We start from the raw sequence: 27,029 nt of genomic DNA, 5'->3' as shown, positions 1-27,029 counted from the left end.
CTAAAGGAGTAGGTCCGGTAAGGACTGATTTTGGCCTCAAATTTCAGGTTCATCTGACGATAGATTTTGACCACTGTTTAAACACTTAAGTGTCTATTTCACTCGATTCAATTAGTTTATGTGAAAGATTTTAACTGATTTAGTCATTAAAAACGATCCGATTCAAGCTCAAATATGAAAAATCTACCAAATATGCAGAAAAATGTCACTTTACAGATGGTTTTTGTAAAAAATGAAAGTGGCCGCAACCGTGTTCATCCACAATCTTTAGATATGTTATGTTTTATCATAAAATACAACTTACATTTCAATATTAAGGATGAACACGAATGCGGCCACTTTCGTTTTACACGGAAACTGTCTAAAATTTAACTAAAATGCAAGAATTTTGAAGATTTCAGTAATTTAGCATGACTAAATGGTGCTACAACCCGATATATGGGCATTGTATTGTCAAAAACAGCCAATATTTAAGTAGCAGAAGCATTCTTCTGACCAATAAATAACTTTAAATTATATTTTAACAATTTTGTAAAACTGTTATATTTTGGGGCCAAAAAGGGGTCTTACCGGACCTACTCCTTTGTAAAATACAGCAGAGCAATCTTTCTGAATGTTGGATATATTTTTGGACTAGAACTGTACTTTACACAAACAAAAAATTTGACAAAAAGATTAGGTGCATTTTTTTTAATTCGACAAAACGTTATAAAGAACTAATAGAGAATTTAATTGTGGTCTGGGGCCAGTATCCTTACCATCCTGCTGCGAGAATGTCTTCTCAGACAAATCTGAAATCATGGTGACAATAAAACAAAAATAAATAACTGATCTTTTGCATACAACTACTTTTTGAATCAGTGGTATAATGGCACACAAATGTTACAATCCATTATTGGTCATCTTAGTTAAAATAACCATAAAAATCTCAGTCAGATCCAAAAACTTTTTCAACTAGTAGTACTTACTTTTCATTTAATGTCTCACATGTTTGCTAAGAATCTCTTAACATGAATGATCAGATGTACATGTACAAATGTAGTTTCTTTTGGTTGTATTAAAAAAAATAACTGTAAAGATATATAACTGTAGAAATCAGTTATATATCTTTACAGTTATTTTAGTATTTTATATAAAATATAAAGTGAAATAGACACTTAAGTGTTTAACACCCTGATTTCTTTAAATAAAATTAAAGCAAACCATGGCTTCAGAAGTGTAAACACATTTACAGTTAAACTTTATATGTACAGTGAGGTGTTGACAGACTTAACACAAAACATTCAGTACGATCATGACAATATGAATTATTACAGGGTATACACATGTACATGTGAAAATTGTTATCAAGGGAAAGTTAAACTAATGTATGCAATGTTGTATACATATATGCAATGAAATTTATAAGCATCTTCTTTTTTTAATGTAGAAGGGAAAATTCCATCATTGGTAGAACTAGCTGCTCAAGCTGTGGCCTGTCACATACCATTTGAAGTTGTTGAACATTTTCCACAGCCCATTCCAGATGAAGTACAGCTTAGGATTGCATTTTGGAGTTTTCCAGAAAATGAAGAAGATATCAGGTACAATAAATCTTACCTTGATTACCAATAATTTACAGAACATCTACCTAAATGTACCTTTCTCTAAATTTTGTGAAGGAATTGGTGATTTTAGATTCAAGAATTACCTTCAATTCAACTTATTTTATTGTTCAAACATTAAAACGTAATTTAAACTAAGGGATTGGACAAAAGGCAACACCTTTACAAATCCTTTCCCAAACAAGATGGATTGAATAATCTGATAGTATATAATTATATATTCATCATAAGAGTGAGTCAGGGGAGACAATCCCCCTCCACTTCTTGAAATATTTTATTGGGTATAGAATTTTATACCACATTAATAAGTAATGGTAACAAGTCAAATAGATCTACATTTGTACCTAGAAAATATTATATTAATTGAAATTAACCTGTAGCAGCTCCTGAATCCTAGTTGCTGATTACCCTGCAGGGATTATTCAGGGGTTGGATAATCCTTCACTGTGATTTTATGTTCCTTCTTTGTGCAGAAAAAAGTATATTCTCTCATATGCAAACTTACATGTATATAAAATATTTTCTTTTAGATTGTATTCCTGTCTTGCAAATGGCAGTGCTGATGAATTCCAGAAAGGAGAACATTTATATAAAACCAAGTCGGTTAAAGATGCCCTTCAAATAGGTACTTAATATTTCTTAAGGGACATAGATATAAGAAGATGTGGTATGAGTGCCAATGAGACAGTTCTCCGTCGTCAGTAACAATTTATGAAAGATTTTAGGTCAAATTACGGTCTACAACACAGAGCCTTAGAGCATGTAGAGCCTTGGCTTGTGTGAATTAATTTTATGTAAGAACCAGGCAGTACTAAAATAAATAAGGTGCTTTTGAAGTACTATTGTACAAAATAGTGTGCCAGTTATTAGTATTCTTTTAAAACTACCAGGTATAGAGTAATACAGTGTGATTATTACTAGTGAACAGCTTGCAATAGAGAGTGTCATTTGCTAGTGTTCTTGAGCTCATGTACTATGTTAGGATGTCAGTTAGAAGACTAGAAGTCTTGATCTTTCAGTCTGCAAAAGAGTTATCAGTTAAGTTTTCTTGAGCTAATCTGCATTATAGATAGTTTTCAGATGCTATTTTATTGTTGTTTTTTTATGTAAATTCATCAGAAATAAACACAATGGGTTAGAATTGCATTTTTCTGTTACCATTTTCAGTACTCTTAAGAAATTATGGATTTGTGACTGTTAAAGAAAGGGTTTTAAAATAATTTAGTCAGCTGACATTTGTTTTTGGCTCTGTTTTTTTTATTATCTCTTAATCCAATCAAAGAAACAAACTGGGGATCACATTCAAAAAGTTTATTTTATCACATAAAAATGTTAACACTGTACATTGGTATGGGTTCCCTTTACTGAAAATTCATAATGGAAGTGTTAAATGTCAGTGGACCTACATTTGTGGTATATTTTTTTTATACACACACCGATAAGAGAGTTTTTCTTACTATACAAATATATAACAATTGACAAATGATTTTCAGGTTTCCATTTGAGTGCAACATTAACTCCACCGCCAGTTATGGCTCAGAATAAAGGAAGTTTTCAAGTAGCTGTTGTGTTTGATAGGAGAAGAATATCATCTTGTACATGTACATGTAATGGAGCTTCTTGGTGTTCACATGTGGTTGCTTTATGTTTGTACAGAATTCATCAGGTATTTTTTTTTACTAAATATAAAACCAATGAAAAGATATTGAGTACATGTATACCTGTGTTATAAATACCATGTTTAGAAAATAACACAACCAAATTTTGGTTAGGATATAGGCAATTGACTTGAGTCTGATGCCGGGGTCGAAATTGGCACTGTTCCGGTGGTCCAATACTTGTAGAATTTGTGTCGGACCAGTAGATTTTGTCAGCTGATGGTCTGCTGGACCAGTAGAAATTTGTTGATAAAAATCACTGATTGCATCACAATCTTGGTTTGTTTACAATAAAATTTACCTGAAATCAACGCTCAGTGGCGTAGCTAGGTCAATTTTATGTGTACACCCGAACCTTGGTGAGGGGTCCGAGGACCCCAAACGGGTCCATGTCAAACACTTGCTGGTAGTGAGTTAGAGCTAAAGAGCGAAGCCCCCGGAAGCTAACGATTAATCGAGAATGGATACCATTCCTGTCATAAAAAAATCACCAGTTGCAACATACATTAGAATCTAAATGGTGTATTTGTTATGTAAATTATTCATTTTGTTAATTTGAAATATAATGGTCATTGGATTTAGAGAAAATGTCAAAACCAGTAATTTTAAAATATGTTTAAAGAGAGCAGTAGGGGCACTCAACCAACAAAAACTCCTTGTCTGAGATTTTCCCTGCACGAAGTGAATCCATTTAGCAGTCCATTACAGGATTTTTCTTTAAATATTTTACTTGATCTGGAATATTAGTTTCGGCCCAAGTTTCATGACAATCTATGAAGGTTTATTAATTTATTTAAAAAAAAAAACATACAGTCTCTCAGTTTAATACTGAAAAATGAATAAACATTGAATGTCCATTACAGTCTTCGCTATGAACTGTTAAATCTACAGGCCTGGAGCTCAATTTTTGAAAATTTTTGGTTAGATTCTGTTGGCCTGTAGATATGATTTTTACAGGCCCGAGAGCAATTTTACAAGCCTGGGCTGAAGACTGCCATTATCACTGGTATACTAGTATGTTCTGTTTAGGCGCTAGCTGAAGCATGCCTCCGGGTGTGGTAGTTTCTCGCTACATTGAAGACCTGTTGGTGGCCTTCGGCTGTTGTCTACTCTTTTGTCTGGTTGTTGTCTCTTTAACAAATTCCCTATTTGCATTCTCAATTTTACTTTCAAAACTTTGCTTCAGACAAAAAATGTAAAAAATGCTTTGATTCTGCTAAAGTTATATTTAATTCGATGAAATTTTGACAAAGAAATTGTGTAAAAAATATAAACCCCATGCAGACTATTATCTATTACTTAGTACCTGTAAATTTTGTTTGTAAAACACTGGAAAATTAACTCCATGTCCATATAATTTCAATATTATGCTCTTAGTCAGTTTACTCTTTTGACCATAAGCAGTTTCTGTTCAACTTCCTTAAAATTTCACAAAGGTTTGGCAATATTATTGTCATTTAAAAAAAAAGTTGAACATACTAAACCTAAATATATTGACGCCACCGACGCCATCTAGGATCGCCATGTCTCGCTTTTGTGTCATATATATTTCACCATCCGGGTCGACAAAACTGTAAACCACAAAACGGATCTCAGCAGATAATGAATTGCTTTAAACAAATGGGAAGTGAGTACATATAGAACTCACAGTATAGATTCAAACTTGACAGAAAATGAACAAATAGATAATATTTATGATACCATTTGGCTGAAAAGTAAATTTCATCCATTTGATTAGCAATTACAAGCCAATGAAGAAAGAATTATAAAACTGATGTGCGTCTAACAAGTTCTTTTTATTTTCTTTAGAATACATTTTTTTTTTATCAAAATTCAAGTGTACGCCCGGGCGTTTTGATGTAAATGTAGCTACGCGCCTAACGCTACAGTACTGGGAGTATTAAGTATTACAATTGATCAATTTAATTAATATCTAGAGTGAGCATCCTTCACAACAACACAAAATGTGGAAATTTTTGGAAGGGGTTAAATCGCAGGACAAAAAAAATCAAATAAGGTGACATTCAAAAGGAAGATTGGAAACATTTATGAAATTGACAAAAGGAAACATAAACATAAAAAAAATCCTGGGAAGAAGATCGAATGGTTAAATTATGTTTCACACTGACTATATACATGTAGCATTGTATGATCCAGTCACGGCTGTTGAAATGCAGAACAATTCCAGACAATCCAGTTGGGCACCCTATGGTCATCGTGGGGATTATGATGATGTTGACCTTTTTTCTGCCCTTGATCCAGATTTTGATAAAGAAATTCATTTTTGCAGGACCAGTTTATTTGGATCCGGACCAGTAGATTTTTCAGTCCACTGGTCCAGCTGGCCAGTACACAAAAAGGCTTAAATTCAACCCTGTTATGTCCCTGAAAATTTCTTTTGTGTGTGTTTATGAACTTTTTTATATTATTCATACAATATTAATTTGTTCAACAAAGGGTTGTACAGACTTCTTGTTACCTCTATTTTGTTGATGGGTGTACTTAAAAAAAAGTACATACCATTATACAATGTATGAAAGAATTCAGTGTCTTTCAGGGTTTCCCCTGGATCAATTATTTTTTTCGCCACCTCTTTCGCCAAAACAATATAATTTTCGCCACTTTATTATTAATTTTTCGCCAAGTAACACAAATGTATTTTCCTTTTAAAAATTTCCTTTTTTTCATACCCCTTCCCCCTAAATAAGAAGTGGATTTTACAACAAAACAAAACATTTTATCACTTGAAATTGATCCATCGTGTAAGGTGTAGTCATTAAATTGACCCTATCATTAGGGTTACTGTCATGCCAACCTTTTGGATCTAGATTTCTTCATAACGACAGTTTTCTTTTCTATACCATCGTAAATAAGTAAAACTATATATTTGAAACACGTGTGTCACTGAAACGACTTTAAAGTACCCACTCAAATCAATTATCTATATGAAAGTTAAATGATAAAGTTTTAAATCAGAGACCTTTCTTGCTTTTGATCATTTTTCGTCATAACAACAGTTTTCTTTTGTGGACTATCATTAAAAGAAGGAGAGGAAGCGTAAAATTTTTACTTCAAACACGTGCGTCGCGAAGTGGTTAATAAATCTCTTTTGTGACATGTGATAGAAGCCATTTAACCATATCATTTTGTCATATCATACAATCAACACCTTTATTGATTAGTCCTTTGATGTCTATAGCTATAAATGCAATCAGCTGATTATTGATTTTCTGTCAAAATCTTAACGAGTTCAAGGTGAATTCCGAGTATTGTCTGATCGGTAAAGTCAGAGAAACCCGAAAAAAGTAAATAAACAAGATGGCTGAAAATAAATCGATATATATATATTTCTTTCGCCAAATTCTTTCGCCAATGACGAATTTTAATCGCCACAATTATTATTTTTTCGCAAATTGCGAAAATGGCGACCGCCAGCGAAACCCTGGTGTCTTTAGATTCTACTGTTTTTGATTGTATTATAATTAATCCTATTGTAATTTTAAATTTTATAGGCAAATGCTGTAACACTAAGGGCACCTGTTTCTGAGTCTTTATCAAGATTACAGAGAGATCAGTTGCAAAAGTTTGCACAATATCTTATTAGTGAATTACCACAACAGGTTTGTATTGTAAGATATTTGTATCAATAGAAAATACTTCATGTTGGACATCAGTATATTATAACATTCAGATGCATGTGAAGAAAATCTGAAGTTTAGATATATATTCTATAATAACCAAATATAATTTTATTAGTAAAAAAGTGTGCTGACAACACTTTTATATCTTTCTACAAAAGTAACATACAAATAATTGTTTTGTGTTGAAAACACTAAACACTATGTAAATATGGTAAGTAATGGCTAGGTCCAGGTGTGTTGACACACTGGGATCACTTCTATCATCATTATGTGTTTCACATTTTGTTAGTACACAACTCCTTAGTACCAGCTGAACAGAGATCAAATAAATTTGCAGAATACAAAGTGATACAAAATGATACTTATATTTTGATACATGCATTAGTGAAGTTTCATGTTAATTTCTGCTCATTTTATTTGAAGACAGCAGTGGATATATCACATGTCCTCCATTGAAGACTCACACATTTTCTAAACCAGAATAATGTAATGAAAAATAAAGTAGCTCTCCTCACATTTATAATTCACTAAAAAAAATATCTGAAGGAAACATTTTGCAGAAAAGAACATTTTATTTATGAAATGTGTGACATAACTTTTTTTTACAGATTTTGCCAACAGCTCAAAGACTTCTTGATGAACTGTTATCTTCACAAAAAGCTGCCATCAATACAGTCAGAGGGGCACCAGGTAAATAATTTAGATTATTGACAAGATTTTATTTATTTCTAAGCATTTTGCTGTGAATCACAAACATTCCTTCCATTTCATTTCTAATATGAATAATATGTCTTGACAGGATTAATTGCTTTTCCAGTTTTGTGTAAAAGATGCTAAACAGCCACCCACTGTAATAATAAAAAAACCCAACAGAAATGAACAATTTGTAGAAGAAATTTGTTTCTGCACTATTTCACTCAAAAACAACACTGAACTAGTTATGAATCAAACATGGAACTTTATTTAAACAGATCCTACAGCAGGACCATCAGCCAATGAACAGACATCCTGGTGTCTTGATGAAGCAACACTTCATGAAAATGTCAAGAAGACTCTTGTCAAGTTCTGTGTTCCATCACCAATGGTGTTCAGGTACTGTTTGAAATACTATAAATTCAATTATTTGTTATGGAGAAAAAAATTATCTTACATATTTTAAAACTTGCATATCTATGAAAGCGATGCACTTGTAACTATAACATTGTAATTTTGGATCTTTCAATTTAACAATTAAATCACACTTTAGCTACACGATTGAATCAATGTTTTACCAACAATATAAACCTACTACTGAATAATTTTGAATGCAGTTGTATTTGAGTGACACTGATCTTGTGCCATAAGGGGAAGGTCACACAACCCATATTTCACATTTTAGTGTCTTTGTTAAATTTTTTAAGCTTCATTTCTTTTAACATCAAGTTTTATGTCTAAATTTAGTTCCCTTTATTCATATAATTAGATGTAAGGTTGCATCTAGGAAGATAAACATATTCATTCCAACCTTCTATTTTGATGCCATTGGTAGATTTTTAACATTCAAGTTTTGTTCTCAGATATTTAGTAACCTACAATGATTTATCGTAGTATAAAGATGCATCTAGGTCAGTATTCATTTAAAATGTTAACTTTGAATCGTCATGAGTAATTGTAAATCTATTTTAGTGATGTGAATTATTTGTCTGCCACTGCTCCTCCTGCTGCAGCAGAATGGCAGAGTTTATTGAGACCATTACGTGGAAGGGAACCAGAAGGAATGTGGAATCTGTTGTCCATTGTCAGGGAAATGTTCAGAAGAAATGATACTAATGCCATTCCTCTTCTAGAAATTATAACTGATGAAGTCTTACAATGTGAACAGGTATGAGAGTATGAGAAAAGAAAACAATGTTTAAATCATTTAGCCTATATGCAATGTTTGCAGAAATTAGAAAGTTTGTATATGTTTATCATGTTAATGATAAATGAACTATATTAATAGACGCAAAAGGATTTTTTTGGATACGATTGTTTTTAAGCTATCTGTAGACTTTTACCATTGACTGAGGGCCATGCCCGCACGTCAACCGTTTTATTCTAAACATTAAGGAACATCTCAGATTCTTAAGATTGTCTTGCTTTAAATGGTGAAAACTAACAAAAGGATTGAATTTAAACAACTGTCTTATAATGTTCTTCTCATGATCTTCATGTTTCGATATTTTCCTTGACTTAAATTGGAGTTTTTAACAACACGGAAAATCAGAATTAAGCAGTATTTATATTTAGTGTTTATTATAAATTTAGAAACATGTCAGAGGGAATTCCCAAGTTTTGTTAATATACGAGAGTTCTCTGAATTTCGATTGATAAATCTATTTATTGCATATAAGAACTGAAGTGGAGTTTTCTTATTTGTCACCGTTATGAAACTGATATTTATTATTGTACTTCAATAAAGAAATGGAGGTCGTTTAATTAACATTTAATATACGTCCTTGCTACAAATCACAAATCTAGGGTTTGTTCTGATAATTATTCGCATGCCTCTAGTTTTCTTGACTTCAAGGGGTATCAGATTGAATAGTTGCTCTGGATTCCCAACTCCATTGATTAATTTGAAACTCACGAGATCCTTTCTATGTCTATCTGCTATTGAGGGTTATTGTTGTTGCATAATTTTAAATCATATGCATCATTTAAATTAAAATAAATTAGTCCACAACCTAAAGGTGTAACTAGAACAGCCATTCAGCCGAAATGGAGTCTTCCATATTATCACTTCGAGTCGTCTCCCGTACACTTTTGTCAATTCTGAATCAAAATCCCGGATCTAAATACGACTATACATCGAGAAAATTTAACTCGTTCTTTCGATAGACGTTGTATTATATTAAAAGCTATCACAATTTAAACAGAAGAATGTGTATGGAAAGGAGTCATGTCCACTGACCCAAAGAAAATTAAATATTTAAAGAGTTAGAAATGGGGTTCTCTAATTTTTGTGCTATTTTCACATTTCCTGAACGGTGTGAAAAAAATATTTCTCCTCACTAGTGAAAAATCTGTTCTCGGTAAATGATTAGTCGAAATTTAATTGTGACGTCAAAATGTTCTGTTTTCTTCTGAATTTTCCTATTGTGACGTCATGAAAAAGGCGACCTTGCCTGATGATGTCGCATATAAAGAACACAAGTTTCTGAAAATCTTTGAAAAAGAATTTATAAAATTGAATTCATCAGAGAAACAGATTCCAACTCTATAACTCTTGTATTACAATATTTTTCCACTCTCGACAGTTAAATTTTAATTATTTAAAACGCTTGGCAAGCCTCGCGCTTTAAATAATAAAATTTAACTGTCTCGAGTGGAGAAATATCGCAATACACCTGTTGCAGTGTAGGAATCTATATTTCCACCTAGAATTCACGTAGGAAAATAGATGATAAGGTACGAAGGGAAATACCTTCTCTCACACTCAATGACTGCTGTGGAAAGTAAACTTGGAATTGATAGTACAAAAATAAAACACAATAAGTAAATTGTTCATACAATTGTATCGAGGATTGGCTATTTTTAAAGTTAAATAAATATTCAGATTATGTAAATTACATTTTACAAGTACAGTTGAATTATTTTTGAAAATAATACTAATACATGTATCAATGAAAACAATGGCAATCGTATCCCTTAGAGCAATCATACTCTTTGATTTTTATTTTGATTACAAAAAACGTCATTATAGGGATGTATAACATGTATAAGAAGTCAAGCAAAGCTTTGTAAGAACTTACTGAAAGTAATAAATAACAACACCTATCTTTAAGAATGGATAGTTAACTCATTTTCTCTCTCTCTCAAGGTTTTGGGGGAAACATGTCGTCCAGCAAACTGTTATCTTGAGAACTATGTTAAAATAATTCTGAGCTTGTTGGTCTGAAACAAAAGAAACTATTTTAATACGACTTTCTTTTATGTGTTGTTCTGATGTAAAACATGTAATATTTGCTACTGAATGTTAAACACCTATTAATAAATCTAACTACAAGAAAACTGATTGTTTTTTGTTTATGTATTTTCAGATCCTGATTTGGTGGTTTACAACAAAAACCTCTCCAAACAGCAATAATTCCAGGGGGAATGGAACTAATGGATCTAATGCAACTCAGCATGCTGCATCTAGTCTTTGTGATGAAATTGTCACATTATGGCGGCTTGCTGCTCTAAATCCAAAATTGTCACCTATACAGCGTGATGACCTTTGTACAAAGTTCAAAGAATGGCACATATCAACAGTTGAAAAAGTCAAATCAGCCAGAGGTACAAATGTTAGTGGTGGGGCAAATAATTTGAAGAAAAATGACTTTGATATATTTGTTGGTTTCAGACCTGGTATTGAGGCCTGTGGTCTGACCTGGGATGACTATAGAATTCCAGGTGTCACATACTCAGAAAATGAGAGTTTTAATCTTCATTATAGATTTAACAAATGTCATGACAGTGAAAAGAAACGATCTCGTATACAACCTGTTACAGTGTGTTCAGAAAACTTAATCAGTACTGATAATAACACTACGCTTGCTCAAGCTCACAACATATTACAGGATCATCATTCAAGCAGCTTTCCTAGTCGACAAAATTCTAGTCCAAGAGATTCTGTAACAAATGACGGAGCATTAAGTTCTGGTTCAGAGGGTTTCTGTGAACCAGAGAGGAGTAGCTCATTATTTAGAGGAGACTCAGATTCTGGCTCTGAAATGAAAGAAGTTAATTCTCGTAGCAATTCATATGAAGAACAAGATATGCATAATTATGTCAATCATCCTTTAGTTTCCAATGGATTTAGTATTCCACCACCTAATAGTAGATTTAATCCCGATATATATGTAAACAGTCCAAACGAGTTAGAAATAGGGTCTTTTCCAATATCTGAGTCAGTAACTGTGAAAGAAGGTTCTTCTGAATCTCAGCAGTCTGGTGATGAAGGACAAGTGTTTTTACCAGGCAGTTCTGCTGACAAAAAAGTCAATGAAGGGGAATCTGAAGTTTCTCAGGGTTTAACAGAAGAAAATTTCCAGGATGTAAGATAATTTACTAATTTTAAGTATTTTAATACAGGGATGAAAAAAATATGAAATTATTGCAAATATTGGCTTTTCTTATTTATAAGAGAAACATATATTTCATTTGGCTCACTTTGAAGGTTTGAATACCTGTTGTATTTAGTACTCCTCTACTGTAATTTTTAGCAACATTAAAGTTAGATTACCTTTTAAATTAATGGCTATCTATTTACTATTTCAAAAATCAAATTTAACTGATAATCTTAGTTAAATTGTTTGGTGTGCACATCCTGTTTAAGAACACAATTTTATGAACATGATGAAGTTGTATATTGTAAAAAAACAACATAATTTTCAATAAATGCACAACATTTTTGACAGACTAAAATACTGTACATACATTCAATGCACACAAAACACTATAACAGTTATGGTTATTAAATCAGAAAGTATAAAATTTTCATAATTGAGTATATCGTCGCTGTTATGCAAAAACCTCGTATCTCAATTTTTTGCGGAAATCTTTTTATCGATTATTAAGAATTAAATATGTATGTTCCACTGAATGCGAAAATATCTGATCTTCTAACCAATCATTAACCCGAATTCTGACAAGTGACGAAAAAGTGTAGTCGGATTGGTGAGACATTTTGTTGTGCGAAAATATCATATCTCAAAAGAAAAAAAAGATGGCACTAGCAGCTGAGATTATAACAGGTTCAGTTTTGTCTAATATATTATGTATAGCTTAGAAAATACAATATAGGTGCTGAAATTTTTGCTCGCCTTGGTAATTGATTGGTTAGAAGATACGATATTTTTGCATACATTGGAACATAAATATTTAATTCTAAATAATCGATAAAAAAAATCAGTTTTTATTGCCTGGTGTAAAATTATGAAAACCTTAGATACGAGGTTTTTGCATAACAGCGACGATATGGTATATCTGGTTTTTGCAGACTTTGTTTGCCAGAGCAGAAGCATTACACGCACATGGTCATACAAGAGAGGCTTGTAGATTGGCTCAAAGGCTTGCTGAAGAATTATTGACAAATCCACCAGATCTCTTAGCTGAAACTGCAAATCTTCCTTTAGTAAAAGGTATGGCATCAATTTAACATTATTAAATCCCCTTTGAATTTGAATGCAAAAATATTTATATCAAAACCTAAGATGATTTTATCAGAACATCTGAAATGGTGAACTATTCTTTGGAAGAAAGGTTCAAGGTTTATGATTATATATAATAAATGTATCCTTGGGAAAACAGTTTCTCATCCATTTGCTTCAAATTATTATTGAGGCTTGTATTTACTAAACGATGAACAAGTTTAATTGTATAAAATTGGGGAATAAAAAAAAATAGGGGGGGGGGGGAGGATTAAGGATATAGGATATGTACAAAACCAGTGTCTTATTCCTATAGACTTCAAATTTTGTCTTTCATTCCTTTAATTTTATGTCTTATGTTAGCTTTAATTTTAACAGAGATTTCTCTTTGTTGCTAAGGAAATTTACTTCCTTCAGTCAATGATATGATATATCTTAGAATATCTCTTTTTGTCAGAGTACATTTACTAAAGGTATACAATATTCTTTTAGTTTAAGGTACAAATACTCTTTTGTAAAGTTAATTGCTAAATATTATGAATTTAATACAGGTAAAAAGAAGAAGGCTCTGACAAATATAAGTTTACTAGCCAGTTCAACATTATCTAAGGCTGCATTCTTATGTAGCGTCCTGACTGAAGAATTAGAATGTTATCATTTAGCATTCAAAGTTGGAATATTTGGACTTGAAATGCCAAGACCACCAGCATCTTGTAAATCACTTGAGGTATTGATTCATGAACGGTTATTATAAGTAAATGTTATCAAGTAATATTATGATTCTTTTTACAACTACACAGAACATTGAGACAGACATGTAAAGTTATACTTTGTTTTTGAAAGGAAAAAGTATTATTAGAGCTCTGATATTTCAAAAATAGTAAAATTCTGTTATCCTTAATATTGTTATGATAGTTATTTAAATAAGCGAACAGGATTGAATTATTTTTCACTTTAGTACAGAAATATAATTTGCGTGTCAGTAAGAAACGCTAAAAATGTTGAAATTGATAAATATCAAATTTACACAAAGTATTGTCAACATATGCTGTAGATTGATCTCTGAACACTTAAATGAAAGGTACATGTATGCCAATCTTTTGAAATATATGATATAAAGGTAACAATATTTTGATTTTGGCCTTTATAAAGGGGTGCTTAAAATGAAAGGAATTTATTGGGAACAATTAGTTAAACTAAATACAGAATTATGGAAACCATGGGTGAATGAAAGAAAATTCAATAAACTTGCTCATATTTATATGTTCTCTTACAGGTAAAATTGGCTTATCAAGAATCTGAGCTCATTGGTCTTCTGAAGAAAATTCCATTAGGACCTGCAGAATTAAATGCACTTAGAGAAAGGGCAGAACAGCTTCGTGATGGAACTCTCAAGTCAAGAGGAGATGCTTTACTTCCTCTTACTCTTGCCAGTTTTATCTTTGACTCACTGTGTTTACCTGGTATGATATATAACCCACTTTATTGAATTATTTAGGTATCTATATAGTTAGTGTCACAATTGAGCAGCAACTACTTACCCTTCTAGAGCATCTTTGTCCACCTAAACTTTATATTTGGTTTTGTGCTGCTGAATATTGTCTGCTGTGTTCAGTCATGCCCACTATTCTTTTACTTTTGATCGTCCATATTATCTGTGCTATTGACAGGAATTTTGATAAATCTCTTGATATCTTGTTAGTTTGTGCAAATTAAGGATTTTTAAAGTGGTATAATTAAGCAGTATACCCTACTTTTGTTGTTGTTGAAAACTACTCTAGAAAAATATACATTGTTATCAAAATGTAAATTGTAAACTTTATATTAAAAAAGTTGACTCTATAGTCATACTTCAATGCAAATTTAAAGATATATTTATTTGTGAGTGTAGGGATTGTGGAATTCTTGAGTGAAGATATTTTCTTCACTTTGAACATGTATCCATACATTTTTTTGACAAAATGTTTGTTAAGATTTGAACTTAATTTGAATTTTATATTGAATTATGGACAAATTTTATGTTTAATTATGACACTTAACTAGGGGTATTTTATTTTTGACAGTATTCCCTGTTGGTAGTACCAATAGTCGTCCACCCAGTAGGTCAGTTCAAGTCACGACCAGGCTTCCTGGAGATGAGAAATTAGGATTTGAAGGAGCTGTTGCTGCATTAGGTAAGATTGATGATACATTTGTAATCATTTTATTCTATGTCATATTTAATAATGTACTCATTTATGATCATATGAAGTTTTTATTGAAAATTTGCAGTGAAATTGCAAAAAATTATTAGCTGAAATATTATCATTGTAATACATAGAAATTCATCTGCAAAGAAAATAAATGACTTATTAAACACTTTTCACAGGTATGAAAGCAAATGTATCTGAAGCTGAACATCCATTGTTATGTGAAAGTACAAGAAGACAAAGGGGAGAACTTGCTATAGCTATGCTTGTTCAGTATAAAGATGACATGTCCAAATTAAGCAAGGTACGAGAAATATACAAGTTTATCGGTATATCTTATATAACAAAACCTCTCAATGCTGAAACCAAAAGAAACTGTTATAACTATGATCTATAGTCTTGTATATCCTTGTCATTTTGTCTCTGGTGAATAGTTTTGTCTTTGGCAATTTACATCTCATATTTAATTTTGTCTAGTAGTATTTAAATACAACATGAACATTCACAACAGTAATTAAACAAACAATTTTACTCTGGTTTCAACATACTTTTAAGTTTTTTGCAAAGTTGATGAGAATTAAGTTTCACTTGTTATCTGTATTTTCAGAAATTAATTTAAACAATGTTTGCCTCATCTAAATTTCATATTTATTTATCTCAGTTCTTCTTTTAGACTGCTGCAATTAAAAAAAAATTAACTGAAATATGATAAATGTTAGGGATGAAGTGCTCACCTTACATATTTTATATATTTTTTAAGACCATCACATTGGTTTTAATATTTTGTTAGTAAGTTCATGGTGAATAAAAATCCAATGATTATTGGATGTCCTACAGTATATCAGAAGTTTGAAAATTTCTGACTCTTCTCTTTATATAACCATAACAATTTTTTTTCAAAGATAATGGAAAAGTTACTAGACAAAGAAGTACACCAGTCCTTTAAGGCCCCAAGTTTAGTTGATTTACTTGGTAGTAGATCTCCATGTTCTCAGCCTGCAGTTCCTCTTCCTTCACCAGCTACCAGCACAACAAATCCTGTATCACCATATCATCAGATGCCCAGTGGTTCATCAGCATCACCTAGGATTGACCACCCTCCACGCCATGAGGAACCACTGGCAAGACATCCCAACCCTCCTGTTGCAGGTGTTGGAGCAAGGCCTAAAATTACATATCCTAGAAGGTGTAACAGGTATTAAACTAATGAAATTAATGAGAACAGTAAATATTTTGAAATAATCATAAAATTATTATTTAATGATGTTTCACATCAGATTAAACAGTATTCACTCACTATGGAAAGTATGATATAAGTATGCAGATATATGAAATTTTCATCTCAATTTAGTCAGAATTTTTATTATGCCCCATTTATGGGCATTATGTTTTCCGGTTTGTGCGTTCGTTTGTTCGTTTGTTTGTTCGTACATCCTTCTTTCCCGTTTCAGGTGAAAATTTTTGGTCAAGGTAGTTTTTAAAGAAGTGGAAGTCCAATCAACTTGATACTTAGTACACATGTTCCCTATGATATGATCCTTCTAATTTTAATACCATATTATAGTTTTTACCCCATTTTCACGCTCCACTGAACATAGAAAATTATAGTGCGGATTGGACATCTGTGTACTTGGGACACATTCTTGTTTTTTTTTTTAAATCATAACGTCTTGATATATGACACCAAGCTTCATCATATAATGCAATACTGAGTTACACATATTTAGTTTCTTTAATCTTTTATACCCTGATATACAAAAATGTATATTTTAAACATTGTTCATGTATACTTGTATGAAATTTTTGGTACATTTACTAGACAACATTAAGCCAGGGATATAACTTTTTATGCCCCACCTACGATGGTCTGTGGCTCCATTCGTCCGTGCGTCCATGCATCAGTTCATCCGTCTGTGCGTCCGTCCATTCAGGTTAAAGTTTTTGGTCAAGGTAGTTTTTGATGAAGCTGAAGTCCAATCAACTTGAAACTTAGTAGACTTCTTGCTTATGATATAATCTTTCTAATTTTAAAGCCAAATAAGACTTTTGACCCCAATTTCACGGTCCACTGAACATAGAAAATGAAAGTGGGAGTTTCAGGTTAAAGTTTTTGGTCAAGGAAGTTTTTGGTGAAGCTGAAGTAGTCCAATCAACTTGAAACTAAGTACACTTGTTGCTTATGATATAATCTTTTTAATTTTGAAGCCAAATTAGACTTTTGACCCCAATTCCACGGTCCACTAAACATAGAAAATGAAAGTGGGAGTTTCAGGTTAAAGTGTTTGGTCAAGGTAGTTTTTGATAAAATTGAAGTCCAATCAACTTGAAACTTAGTACATATAATCCCTATAGTATAATCTTTCTAATTTTTTAATACCAAATTAGATTCTTACCCAATTTCACGGTCCATGGAACATGGAAAAGGATAGTGCGAGTGGGGCATCCGTGTACTTTGGACACATTCTTGTTAGTAAAATACTTTTAAGTAAATATTGTTAAAAATACTGTATTTGATCATTTTTGCAAGTTTTTCTAAAGATGATTCTGTCGTTTATATCATATATCTTGCATTTTTAGATTTAAATAGTCCAATATTGTCATTTCCATTCTGACATTTTTCTTCTAATCTTAGTGGTAAAGATACAGACAGTTCCACCGTTGAAGAAGAGGATAACTTCAGAGCTTTGGAAGCCAAGTTAAGGTGTATGGCAATCAAAAAGAAACCATCACAAGGTATCATTCGATATTTTAAAATACATATGTAACTACATTCTTCACAAATTGAAATTTGGATGATTTTCTTAGAATTAACATTCAAACCTCATGTACAACTATGAAATGTATTTTTTTTTTAATGGATGCATAGTTTCTCAAGCAGATTTTAGAATTTCTTTATTCCAATGCATGGCCAGCTTGAGTCACTTGGTGTATGAAATAAGTCCATCTTTGTCTGTTGAGAATTAAAAAAAATATTCTTTACTGTTACTTGATCCAGGATAATTGATAAGGAAGATAAGATTTTGGCCAACATAATTTCAATTTAAGACTCCTAGGGGTCATTATTTTTGATTGATGTTGGACAGATTTCCCAAATTTATAAGTAAAATTATACTTATGACAATCAAAAGTAACAACAACAAAAATAACAGAGTTGAACACATACATATATACAAGTAAAAATAACTAAGAGTCCCTTTTCCTCAGCTTTAAAGACTGTTTTATAAAGGAACCTGTTTTTTTAATAAACATAAATGCATATTTTCAGATAAAGTGCAGTAATTAAGTCAGTATTGCGGTAATGCTACAAAGATAATAAAACCATTCAGGCATTCTGCAATATTCAGTCTTTTAATTTAAATCTGTTTCAAAGGCATGATAATTTAGATTTATTGATAATTTAATTGAACAGCATTTAACATTCTGATTCGTGCTTGTGTCTTTCAGCTAAAACAGTTAACATATCAAGTCATAGTACTTTTATGTTTCAAGAGTGACTAGTCCATAGTATTGGTCTGATTGTTATGAAATTGATCTTTGAATTTATAGAAATCCAGCAAACTGACTTCACTGTTTTCAGAAACATTTATTGTGATTCAATAGGTATGGCTAGTATAGACAGCAGCGCACCTGAAACAACTTCTAGTGATAACTCACCAACATTAGTGCGACGCCCTTTCCCTAAACATCAGGGACCTGGCAGTGATTGTGGTAGTAGTGGTGACAGTGATTCACTGGGATCCAGTAGCTCAGGAGAGAAAGGAAACAGGGTTAAAATAAGGGACAATGAAAGGTAATGAGAAGGGGTAGAGTAAAAATATTTCAAAGTATTAGTAACTATTGTGTAATCAAAACACATTGTTAGAAATTACTTTCCTACACAATACTGTATGTTACATATATATGTGTATATTTTCAATTTATTCATGATCGGTTTTAATCTAGGTAATCTTGCATAGTAAAATAATAAACTAATCAAGTCTTTGAAAATTACCAATCTTTCAACATGTGTTTTTTAGTCCACCTAGTCAGCTAGTAAACAGAGTATTACCAGTTCAAGTTTTACAGGATAGAAGCCTAACACCTTCAACATCTAATGTGAAAAATACAAGGTAAGTCTCACTAACAAACTATATATAGAACAATTTATTTCTAATTTAGTTTTACATAAAATGACATTCATTGTTGTGTACCCTGCACATCCTGTATAGTGAAAAGGATTTTTTTTTTGTTTTCTTTCAAAAGATCATTTAATATTAAGATTTGTATTCATCTTTTTTACAAATTAAAAGAGTTGAATCAACATATATGCCACTTGTCCACATGAGCTGAATTGTAAACATTACCATCGACTTTTTATTGTTTATGAAGGACAGTGCACACAACTTATACAAAGATTTTATATTTGATAGGTTTAGATGAGAACATAACTGAAATTAAAAAAAAAAAGTTCTAAATTTAAGAAACCTTTAGTAAGCTACAAGTAAAATTGAATTATAATTTTGCAAGATATTTCATTTGTCAAAGATTTTATATGTTTTTTTATTATTTTGTGTATTTTTAGATTCAAGGGTAAAAATCGCATCATGCCAACACTGCCTAATCAACCAAGTGAAGCCTCTGCCCATTTCATGTTTGAGTTATCAAAGACAGTACTTGCTAAAGCTGGAGGGAATAGTTCTACATCATTGTTTACTCAGCCTTCTAATAATAATCAACCTACAGGTCCACATCGCAACCTTCATTTATGTGCATTCCAGATAGGATTATATGCTCTGGGACTGAATAACTGTGTATCACCAAACTGGCTTTCCAGGACATACTCTTCACATGTTTCATGGATATCAGGTAACTACATTGACACGATATAAGGTCCTAAATTTAAACAAAAAATAAATTGAAAACATCAATTGTAATGAAGAGCTTAGGGATGAAAAAAATCTATAATAGAATACAGGGACTGTCCAAATTCTACAGTTCAAATAATGAAGCTTGTGTATGCATTATAATATAAAACATTTTTAATCAGTTTACCTATAAAAATAAGAAGATGTATAATTGCCAATGAGACAACTCTCCATAAGAGACTAATTGACACAGAAATAAACAACTTTAGGTCACCATACAGCCTGAGCAAAACTCTTACCTCATTGTCAGCTATAAAATACTCTGAAATGATAAATATAAAACAATGCAAATGAGACAAGAGACAACTACTAACAGCCTAATTATGTACAGTTAATACAATTCATTTACTTATACATGGTTGGTTTTTACTAGAAATTGTTCTTAAACAATTTACAATTGTAAGCTGAAATGAAACTTTGTTTTAATCAGGTCAAGCAATGGAGATAGGAACTGCTGCTATTAATATCCTAATAGAGACATGGGAAGGTCATCTAACTCCACCAGAAGCTGCTTCTTTAGCTGACAAGGCTGCAAGAGGTCGTGACCCTAACATGGTTAGAGCGGCTGCAGAATTAGCTTTATCCTGCCTACCTCAAGCACAGGCTCTGAATCCATCAGAAGTTCAGAGAGCATTGTTCCAGTGCAAAGAACAGAGTAGAGATATGCTAGAAAAGGCCTGTCTAGCAGTGGAAGGTGCAGCAAAGGGAGGTGGCGTTTATCCTGAGGTCTTGTTTGATGTTGCCAGACAATGGTTTGAATTATCAGAAGAGGCTGCTCAATCCAATAATAACTCAGATGGTCAAAAAAGGAACTCAGCCAATGTTGAGAATAAGGAAGTTCATTCTATGTCAGTAGCTCAAACAGAACGTTGCAGTCCAGCTACTCTACCAATTATTCCATTCAGTTCACCTTCACCACATAATGCAGTCACAGTAGCCAATGCCACAATGGCCCATAATAATCATATGCCTCAACAACCATTGGTTTTATCATACGCAACTTTACCACCCCAGCCAGCGCCTCATCAGATGCCACACCAAGCCTTTGTTCAGCATTACAGTTACGTCCAACAAATCCCACCATTTAGTACCCAGCTTCATCATCAGCACATCCCCATCCATCCATATGTCACCACTCTTACATATCAGGGTCAACATATAGGTATACCAAACACTACACAAGGAATGTATCCCCATGGAGCAATGCCTGTCAGACAGCTAGGACCAGCTATACAAGTGTTTCCTAGTCACACTCAGTGCCAATTAAGTACTGTTGTACAGTCACCACCATCCTCCTCAGCGAACGGACAATCTATGCATCCTGTCGACCACGATACAGATTCTCCTAGTCCTCCACATGTTCATCCCAACGGTCATCACAACCAAGCTCAACTGAATTATCTCAATGCTGCCTTCCGTACAGGAATGTTAGCCATGGAAACCTTAGCTAGACGTGTACATGATGATAGACCACAGGCAAAGTATGCAAGGAATCCACCTTATGGAGAAGATGTTAAATGGCTGTTGAATATTGCTGTAAAACTAGGTATGCATACCACTTACTTGTTTCCAGATATATTCAAAAGTTTTGTGATGCTTGTTCAAACAAGTTTAAATGTAGGAAATAGCAAAGGAATCTTATGTTGTTTTATAAACATAAAATACACACATTTTTTATGAGTATCATGCTTTCAGGTATGAGAAAAATACATTCTATGAAAAAACAATTTGTAGTAATAGGTCATGGCTTCTTTTTATTTAAGAATTGAATGCTTCTTTTTGTAACTTCATTGGATCGTAAAAAGGTTGACCAAAATGCATTTTGTATGAAGCTCGGAAGCGTTTCATTTTAAAAATGTGCGCACGGTCAACGCTTTTACAACTCTATGAAGTTACAAAAAGAACCATTCAATATTCATAATTATATTTTTTAGCTAGGTTCATGAAAATACGATTTTTATCAAGTTTGTATTTAATTTACCTGTGCACTTTATTGTTGAACCGTGTGTCATCATGAATGATAAATTTTATTGTGTAATGAAGTAGAATAACATATTATAATGAAACATACATCTTATGTAATTATATACAATTAAATTGATGAATCTGAAATAATGAGGCCGAGACATTTCTTGATAACAGTGGTTTTCATAAATTCATATATATATTATGATTGTCATGCATATAGCTTGTTCTCTTAGATTTACCTGCTAATAAAAATGTTTCTTATTTTGATCTTAGGTACAAACTACATTCAGCAGTTTTGTATGAGTTCAGTGAACGCTGTAGTGAGTCCATTTGTATTGTATGATATAGCCATTGAAGCTGCACATGTGTTGGCCAGGAACAACCCAACCATTGCACAGAACCATCTTAGATCCACCATACTTAATCCTATCATACAGAAATGTACACAAATGTAAGTACTTAAAATGAGAATGGAAATGAGGAATATGTCAAAGAAACAACAACCCGACCAAAGAGCATATTTTTTACACAATCTGATCCAAGAAATAGTTTTGAGAGCTTATCATTTCTGATTTGTCAATGTGTAGGTCCTCCTCTGTCAGTTTTCCATTCCTGAAGAGTGGATTCCATAAGATAAGTGCAGTTTGACATATGCCCTGTTACTAGGAAGTAATAATATTAATTAGAAAATACAGGTCATGTCCTATATTCACTTTTAGGATAAAATTTTATCATTGAAAATGTTAAAAACAGCAAATATTCACAATTGAGATTGTGTGAAAAGTAAATTGGCACTTTTCTTCTTATATTTACATTGCTCACAGATGACTTTTGTGGATAGTTAAATAATAAATGTGTATGTTAATAAGTTAAAATAAATTCAGTGAATGATGTAGCATGCATTACACAGATAAAGCACTCCAAGTCCTTATTGTACATATTATTTGAACACATACACACCTATTGATAATACCTTTACACAAAAGGTTAGGTATCTCTTATTTAGAGGTTAGTACTTATTAAAAATAACTGTAAATTATGTCGAGGCTGTGTCTTTGTCGCAGAAATCTCGACATAGGGATAGTGATCCGGCAGCGGCGGCGTTAGCTTACTTCTTTAAAGCTTTATATTTTAGAAGGTGGAAGATCTGGATGCTTCATACTTTGTATATAGATGCCTCATGTTACGAAGTTTCCGTCAGTCACTTGTCCAATGTCCTTGACCTCATTTTCATGGTTCAGTGACTACTTGAAAAAAAGTTCAGATTTTTTGTAATGTTAAATTCTCTCTTATTGTAAGTAATAGGATAACTATATCTGGTATGTGCCTACCTTTCAAGGTCCTCATGCCTGTCAGACAGTTTTCACTTAACCTCGACCTCATTTCATGGATCAGTGAACAAGGTTAAGTTTTGGTGGTCAAGTCCATATCTCAGATATTATAAGCAGAAGGTCTAGTATATTCGGTGTATGGAAGGACTGTAAGGTGTACATGTCCAACTGGCAGGTGTCATCTGACCTTGACCTTGTTTTCATGGTTCAGTGGTTATAGTTAAGTTTTTGTGTTTTGGTCTGTTTTTCTTATACTGTATGCCATAGGTCTACTATATTGGGTGTATGGAATGAATGTAAGGCAGTGTTCTCCTCAGGCCGATATGACGCTGCGGTGCCGCAGCGCCTTCATAATATTTTCAATGATCCCGCAGTGTCTTAATTGTCCGCTGTCCCTTAATACTTGATCCCGCAGCGTGTTAATTTTCACATTTTCATTATAAATGTTGGTTAAAATTGTCAAGTTGCTCATCACCGCTGAGAGGTGTTACGCAATAACTGATAATTAGTTTTACCTGAGCCACGCTTATCTCAGTCTTATCGGACTATGTTATCATGTAATAGCGTACATGATCATCAAGAAGATAGATATTTGTAGAAGAAAAAAAAAAACCAGTGCAGAAATTGAAGAAATAGATCGCAAACACATTGTATTTACGCATTGTGTGTGTGATCACTCGACCATTTAAATAACGAATTTTTTCATTGGTCGAGTAGAAGAATCTATTTTAACACGACCAATGAACGTGATGAATACACGTGATAAATTTGAATACACATTGTTAAAGATATTTACGATGAAAATTATGAATGAGAGTATTTGTAATTGAAAAAAATAAAATAAACTTTGATTAAAGATAAAAAGAAGTGATTTATTTTAATATAAAGTGAAAAAATGTTACTTGCAAGGTAAATTGTCTCAAACTGTCGTGTTTTTAGAAATAAAATGATCATTGAACATCGATCGTAAAATTCCGTTCGTCGGGAAATATGTGACAATCAACATGGGTACGGAATTGCTGCAGCTTCTATATAATGTCACTAGTTGATAATTTCAATGGTCTTAACCCTGAGACTACTATAGTAGTCTCAGTCTTAACTTAAAAAAAAACTTGCAAAGTTTCGTTTATATCTACCTGCAAGAGATAGGTTTTAACAATAATACACACAGAAGCGTAATGTAAAACTACGGAAACTTGTCAGCTGTTCATTTACATATTTTTATTTTAAAAAGTTGTATACCAAATATGATCAAATATCTTAACCATATTCGATTTTATTAATTCTGAATGAACATGTTCTCTGCAAATAACAAAAGGGTGACTTCTAAGCAAAAGGCAGATGATGGAAGTAGAAGTTGTTTTCCTCAGCCTAATGACTTCTATTAATGAAAAGGGGAATACACCTTCCTCTTCACTGTCAGTATAATCAGATGTCATTGCTTCTCCTAATCCCAACCTAGCTAAAGTTTTAGCAAGTGATATCAGCAAGCACCATGTTTCTGGTTTCAATGACAATTAAGTGGCTGACTGAGTTTTCATGGCTTACAAATGTTAAAGGGGGTATAAGCAAAAGAGGATAAAGACAAAATTGAGGAACAGACTGTCCAACAAAATAACACTATCTTGAAACATTATCCCTAGAAGGAGCAGAGAGTACAGAGATGAATATTTATATTTTGACTTATAAATAACTTTTGTGTTTAAAATCAATTTATTTCATATATATATATATATATATTCTTGTAATTCATTATTAAATACTCTGCATTATCAAACAAATAACACAAAGCATTATAATTCATATTGCATGTCATGGATTAATGACTGATTGCTTCAGATCACAAAAGTTCACCCTAAAAAAGAGTTACGCGCCCTTGAATTTTGCGCCTTCAAAAAATCCTGGGGAGAACACTGTAAGGTGTACATGTCTAGCTGGCAGGTGTCATCTGACCTTGACCTTATTTTCATGGTTCAGTGGTCAAAGTTAAGTTTATTAGTTTTGGTCTTTTTTTTTAATACTATATGCATTAGGTCCACTATATTTGGTGTATGGAAGTATTTTATGATCAATGTCAGTCGCGCAGGTTTTATTTGACCTTGACCTCATTTTCACGGTTCATTGCTCAGTGTTCAGTTTTTGTTTTTTGGTCTGTTTTTCTTAAACAATAAGCAATTGGTTAACTATGTTTGTATGAAAGAATTGTTAGCTGTACATGTCTGCCTGGTATGGTTCATCTGACCTTGGCCTCATTTTCATGGTTCACTGGTCAATGTTTAGTTTTCTTGGTTAATTTTAAAGTTTATGTGACAGTTGTAATAAAGCTTTATATTTAGAACTATCAACATAATATCAATGATTAGTAAAGAAGGCGAGACATTTCAGCGTGTGCACTCTTGTTTTATGATTGTTTTCTTATAGCGCTGTATTTTTTTTTACAGGTTCATACAATGTGCTCATCAACGTATACACCATATCAATCAAGCAGATTATGACGACTTTGTCAGCACAATTTGCAGTGCAAGAAATGCTTTTTGTTTGACTCAAGGAGGCATGATACAATTTCAAGAACTTCTCCAAAGTCTTAGGCGATCAAAATCTTGTCGTAAAGAGTTATGGACAAGAATTGTGAATGGACTGGCAACAGGGAATGTTTGATATTGGCATTGAATAGAATTTATAAAAAAATCAGGTTTCCATAATGTTTAGTTTTTGACAGTTCTTTGTTTCATCTTATCATGCTTATAGACCTATAAAATACACATTATTTTTTGCCATGATTGTAAGTTTGTACATGTTTTATTAGTCTATGTTAATTATTTAAATTTTTTGTTTTATTTATACAAATGTTAGACATTATTGTGTTTATTTTTTCCTTTTTTTTCTTGATCATTTAAATGTTCTCATAAAAATACATTATAAAGTGTATGATTCAAGTAAGTCCATCAAAATGTCAATTTTACATTTTCAAGTTTTATGTTGAGAAGTAAATTTGGACCACAAATAGTTAACTTGTAATAAATTATGCATTGGTTTTAAAATTTGTTTTTTTTGGTTTAGAACATTTTCAAAGTTCTAAATAAGAAAGAAAAAAAATTTAAAACTGTTTTTCCCCAGTTTTATGCAAAATATATACAATGGTGCATAGTTTAGAACCGAATAATAAAAACTTACTTCCAAGGAAAGCATTCCAAAATTTTTTGAAAGTCATTAAACAGAAATGAAATTTATGCAGTTCAAGACTGATAAAAATAATAATAAATCAATGTAATGTTTCTACAATTTATATGTATAATTGTTATTTGGATGTCATATTTATAATTCTGTGTATAAGTTTGTGTTGCAGAAGTAATTTACGTGTGAAAAAGAAAAGAAAAATAGAAAAAGAAAATAATGAAAAAATAATGTTAATCGAAAGAGTCATAAACAACAGCACTTGAAGTGAATGCTGTAATGAGTTTACTGATGTACAACTGATATATCAGGCCTTGAGATGAGAATGGTATGATTTAATTACACAACCCTGTAGATAAATGATCTCCATATCAGAAATTCTTGAAACAAAATTAATTGGGTACT

General features: G+C 32.2%; 1 protein-coding gene across 1 annotated transcript in view; it reads left to right on the top strand.

Moving 5' to 3' along the window:
* LOC139487634 (zinc finger SWIM domain-containing protein 8-like) overlaps positions 1-26,841 on the top strand; it is a 29,236-nt gene extending 2,395 nt beyond the window's left edge. The window contains exons 2-22 of the mRNA XM_071272555.1: positions 1,430-1,583; positions 2,135-2,229; positions 3,098-3,270; positions 6,775-6,882; positions 7,512-7,593; positions 7,875-7,995; positions 8,569-8,764; positions 10,965-11,963; positions 12,908-13,049; positions 13,610-13,785; positions 14,335-14,521; positions 15,122-15,232; positions 15,427-15,551; positions 16,150-16,442; positions 17,880-17,980; positions 18,848-19,037; positions 19,264-19,356; positions 19,809-20,092; positions 20,582-21,697; positions 22,393-22,570; positions 25,892-26,841. Coding sequence (XP_071128656.1) covers positions 1,430-1,583; positions 2,135-2,229; positions 3,098-3,270; positions 6,775-6,882; positions 7,512-7,593; positions 7,875-7,995; positions 8,569-8,764; positions 10,965-11,963; positions 12,908-13,049; positions 13,610-13,785; positions 14,335-14,521; positions 15,122-15,232; positions 15,427-15,551; positions 16,150-16,442; positions 17,880-17,980; positions 18,848-19,037; positions 19,264-19,356; positions 19,809-20,092; positions 20,582-21,697; positions 22,393-22,570; positions 25,892-26,108 — 5,141 coding nt within the window. The 3' untranslated portion in view covers positions 26,109-26,841. The remainder of the gene's footprint in view (positions 1-1,429; positions 1,584-2,134; positions 2,230-3,097; positions 3,271-6,774; positions 6,883-7,511; positions 7,594-7,874; positions 7,996-8,568; positions 8,765-10,964; positions 11,964-12,907; positions 13,050-13,609; positions 13,786-14,334; positions 14,522-15,121; positions 15,233-15,426; positions 15,552-16,149; positions 16,443-17,879; positions 17,981-18,847; positions 19,038-19,263; positions 19,357-19,808; positions 20,093-20,581; positions 21,698-22,392; positions 22,571-25,891) is intronic.
* Positions 26,842-27,029: the final 188 nt, after the last annotated feature.

Source organism: Mytilus edulis, chromosome 9 (genome assembly GCF_963676685.1).
Source record: "Mytilus edulis chromosome 9, xbMytEdul2.2, whole genome shotgun sequence".
NCBI lineage: Eukaryota > Metazoa > Mollusca > Bivalvia > Mytilida > Mytilidae > Mytilus > Mytilus edulis.
This window is presented reverse-complemented; position numbering and strand designations above follow the sequence as displayed.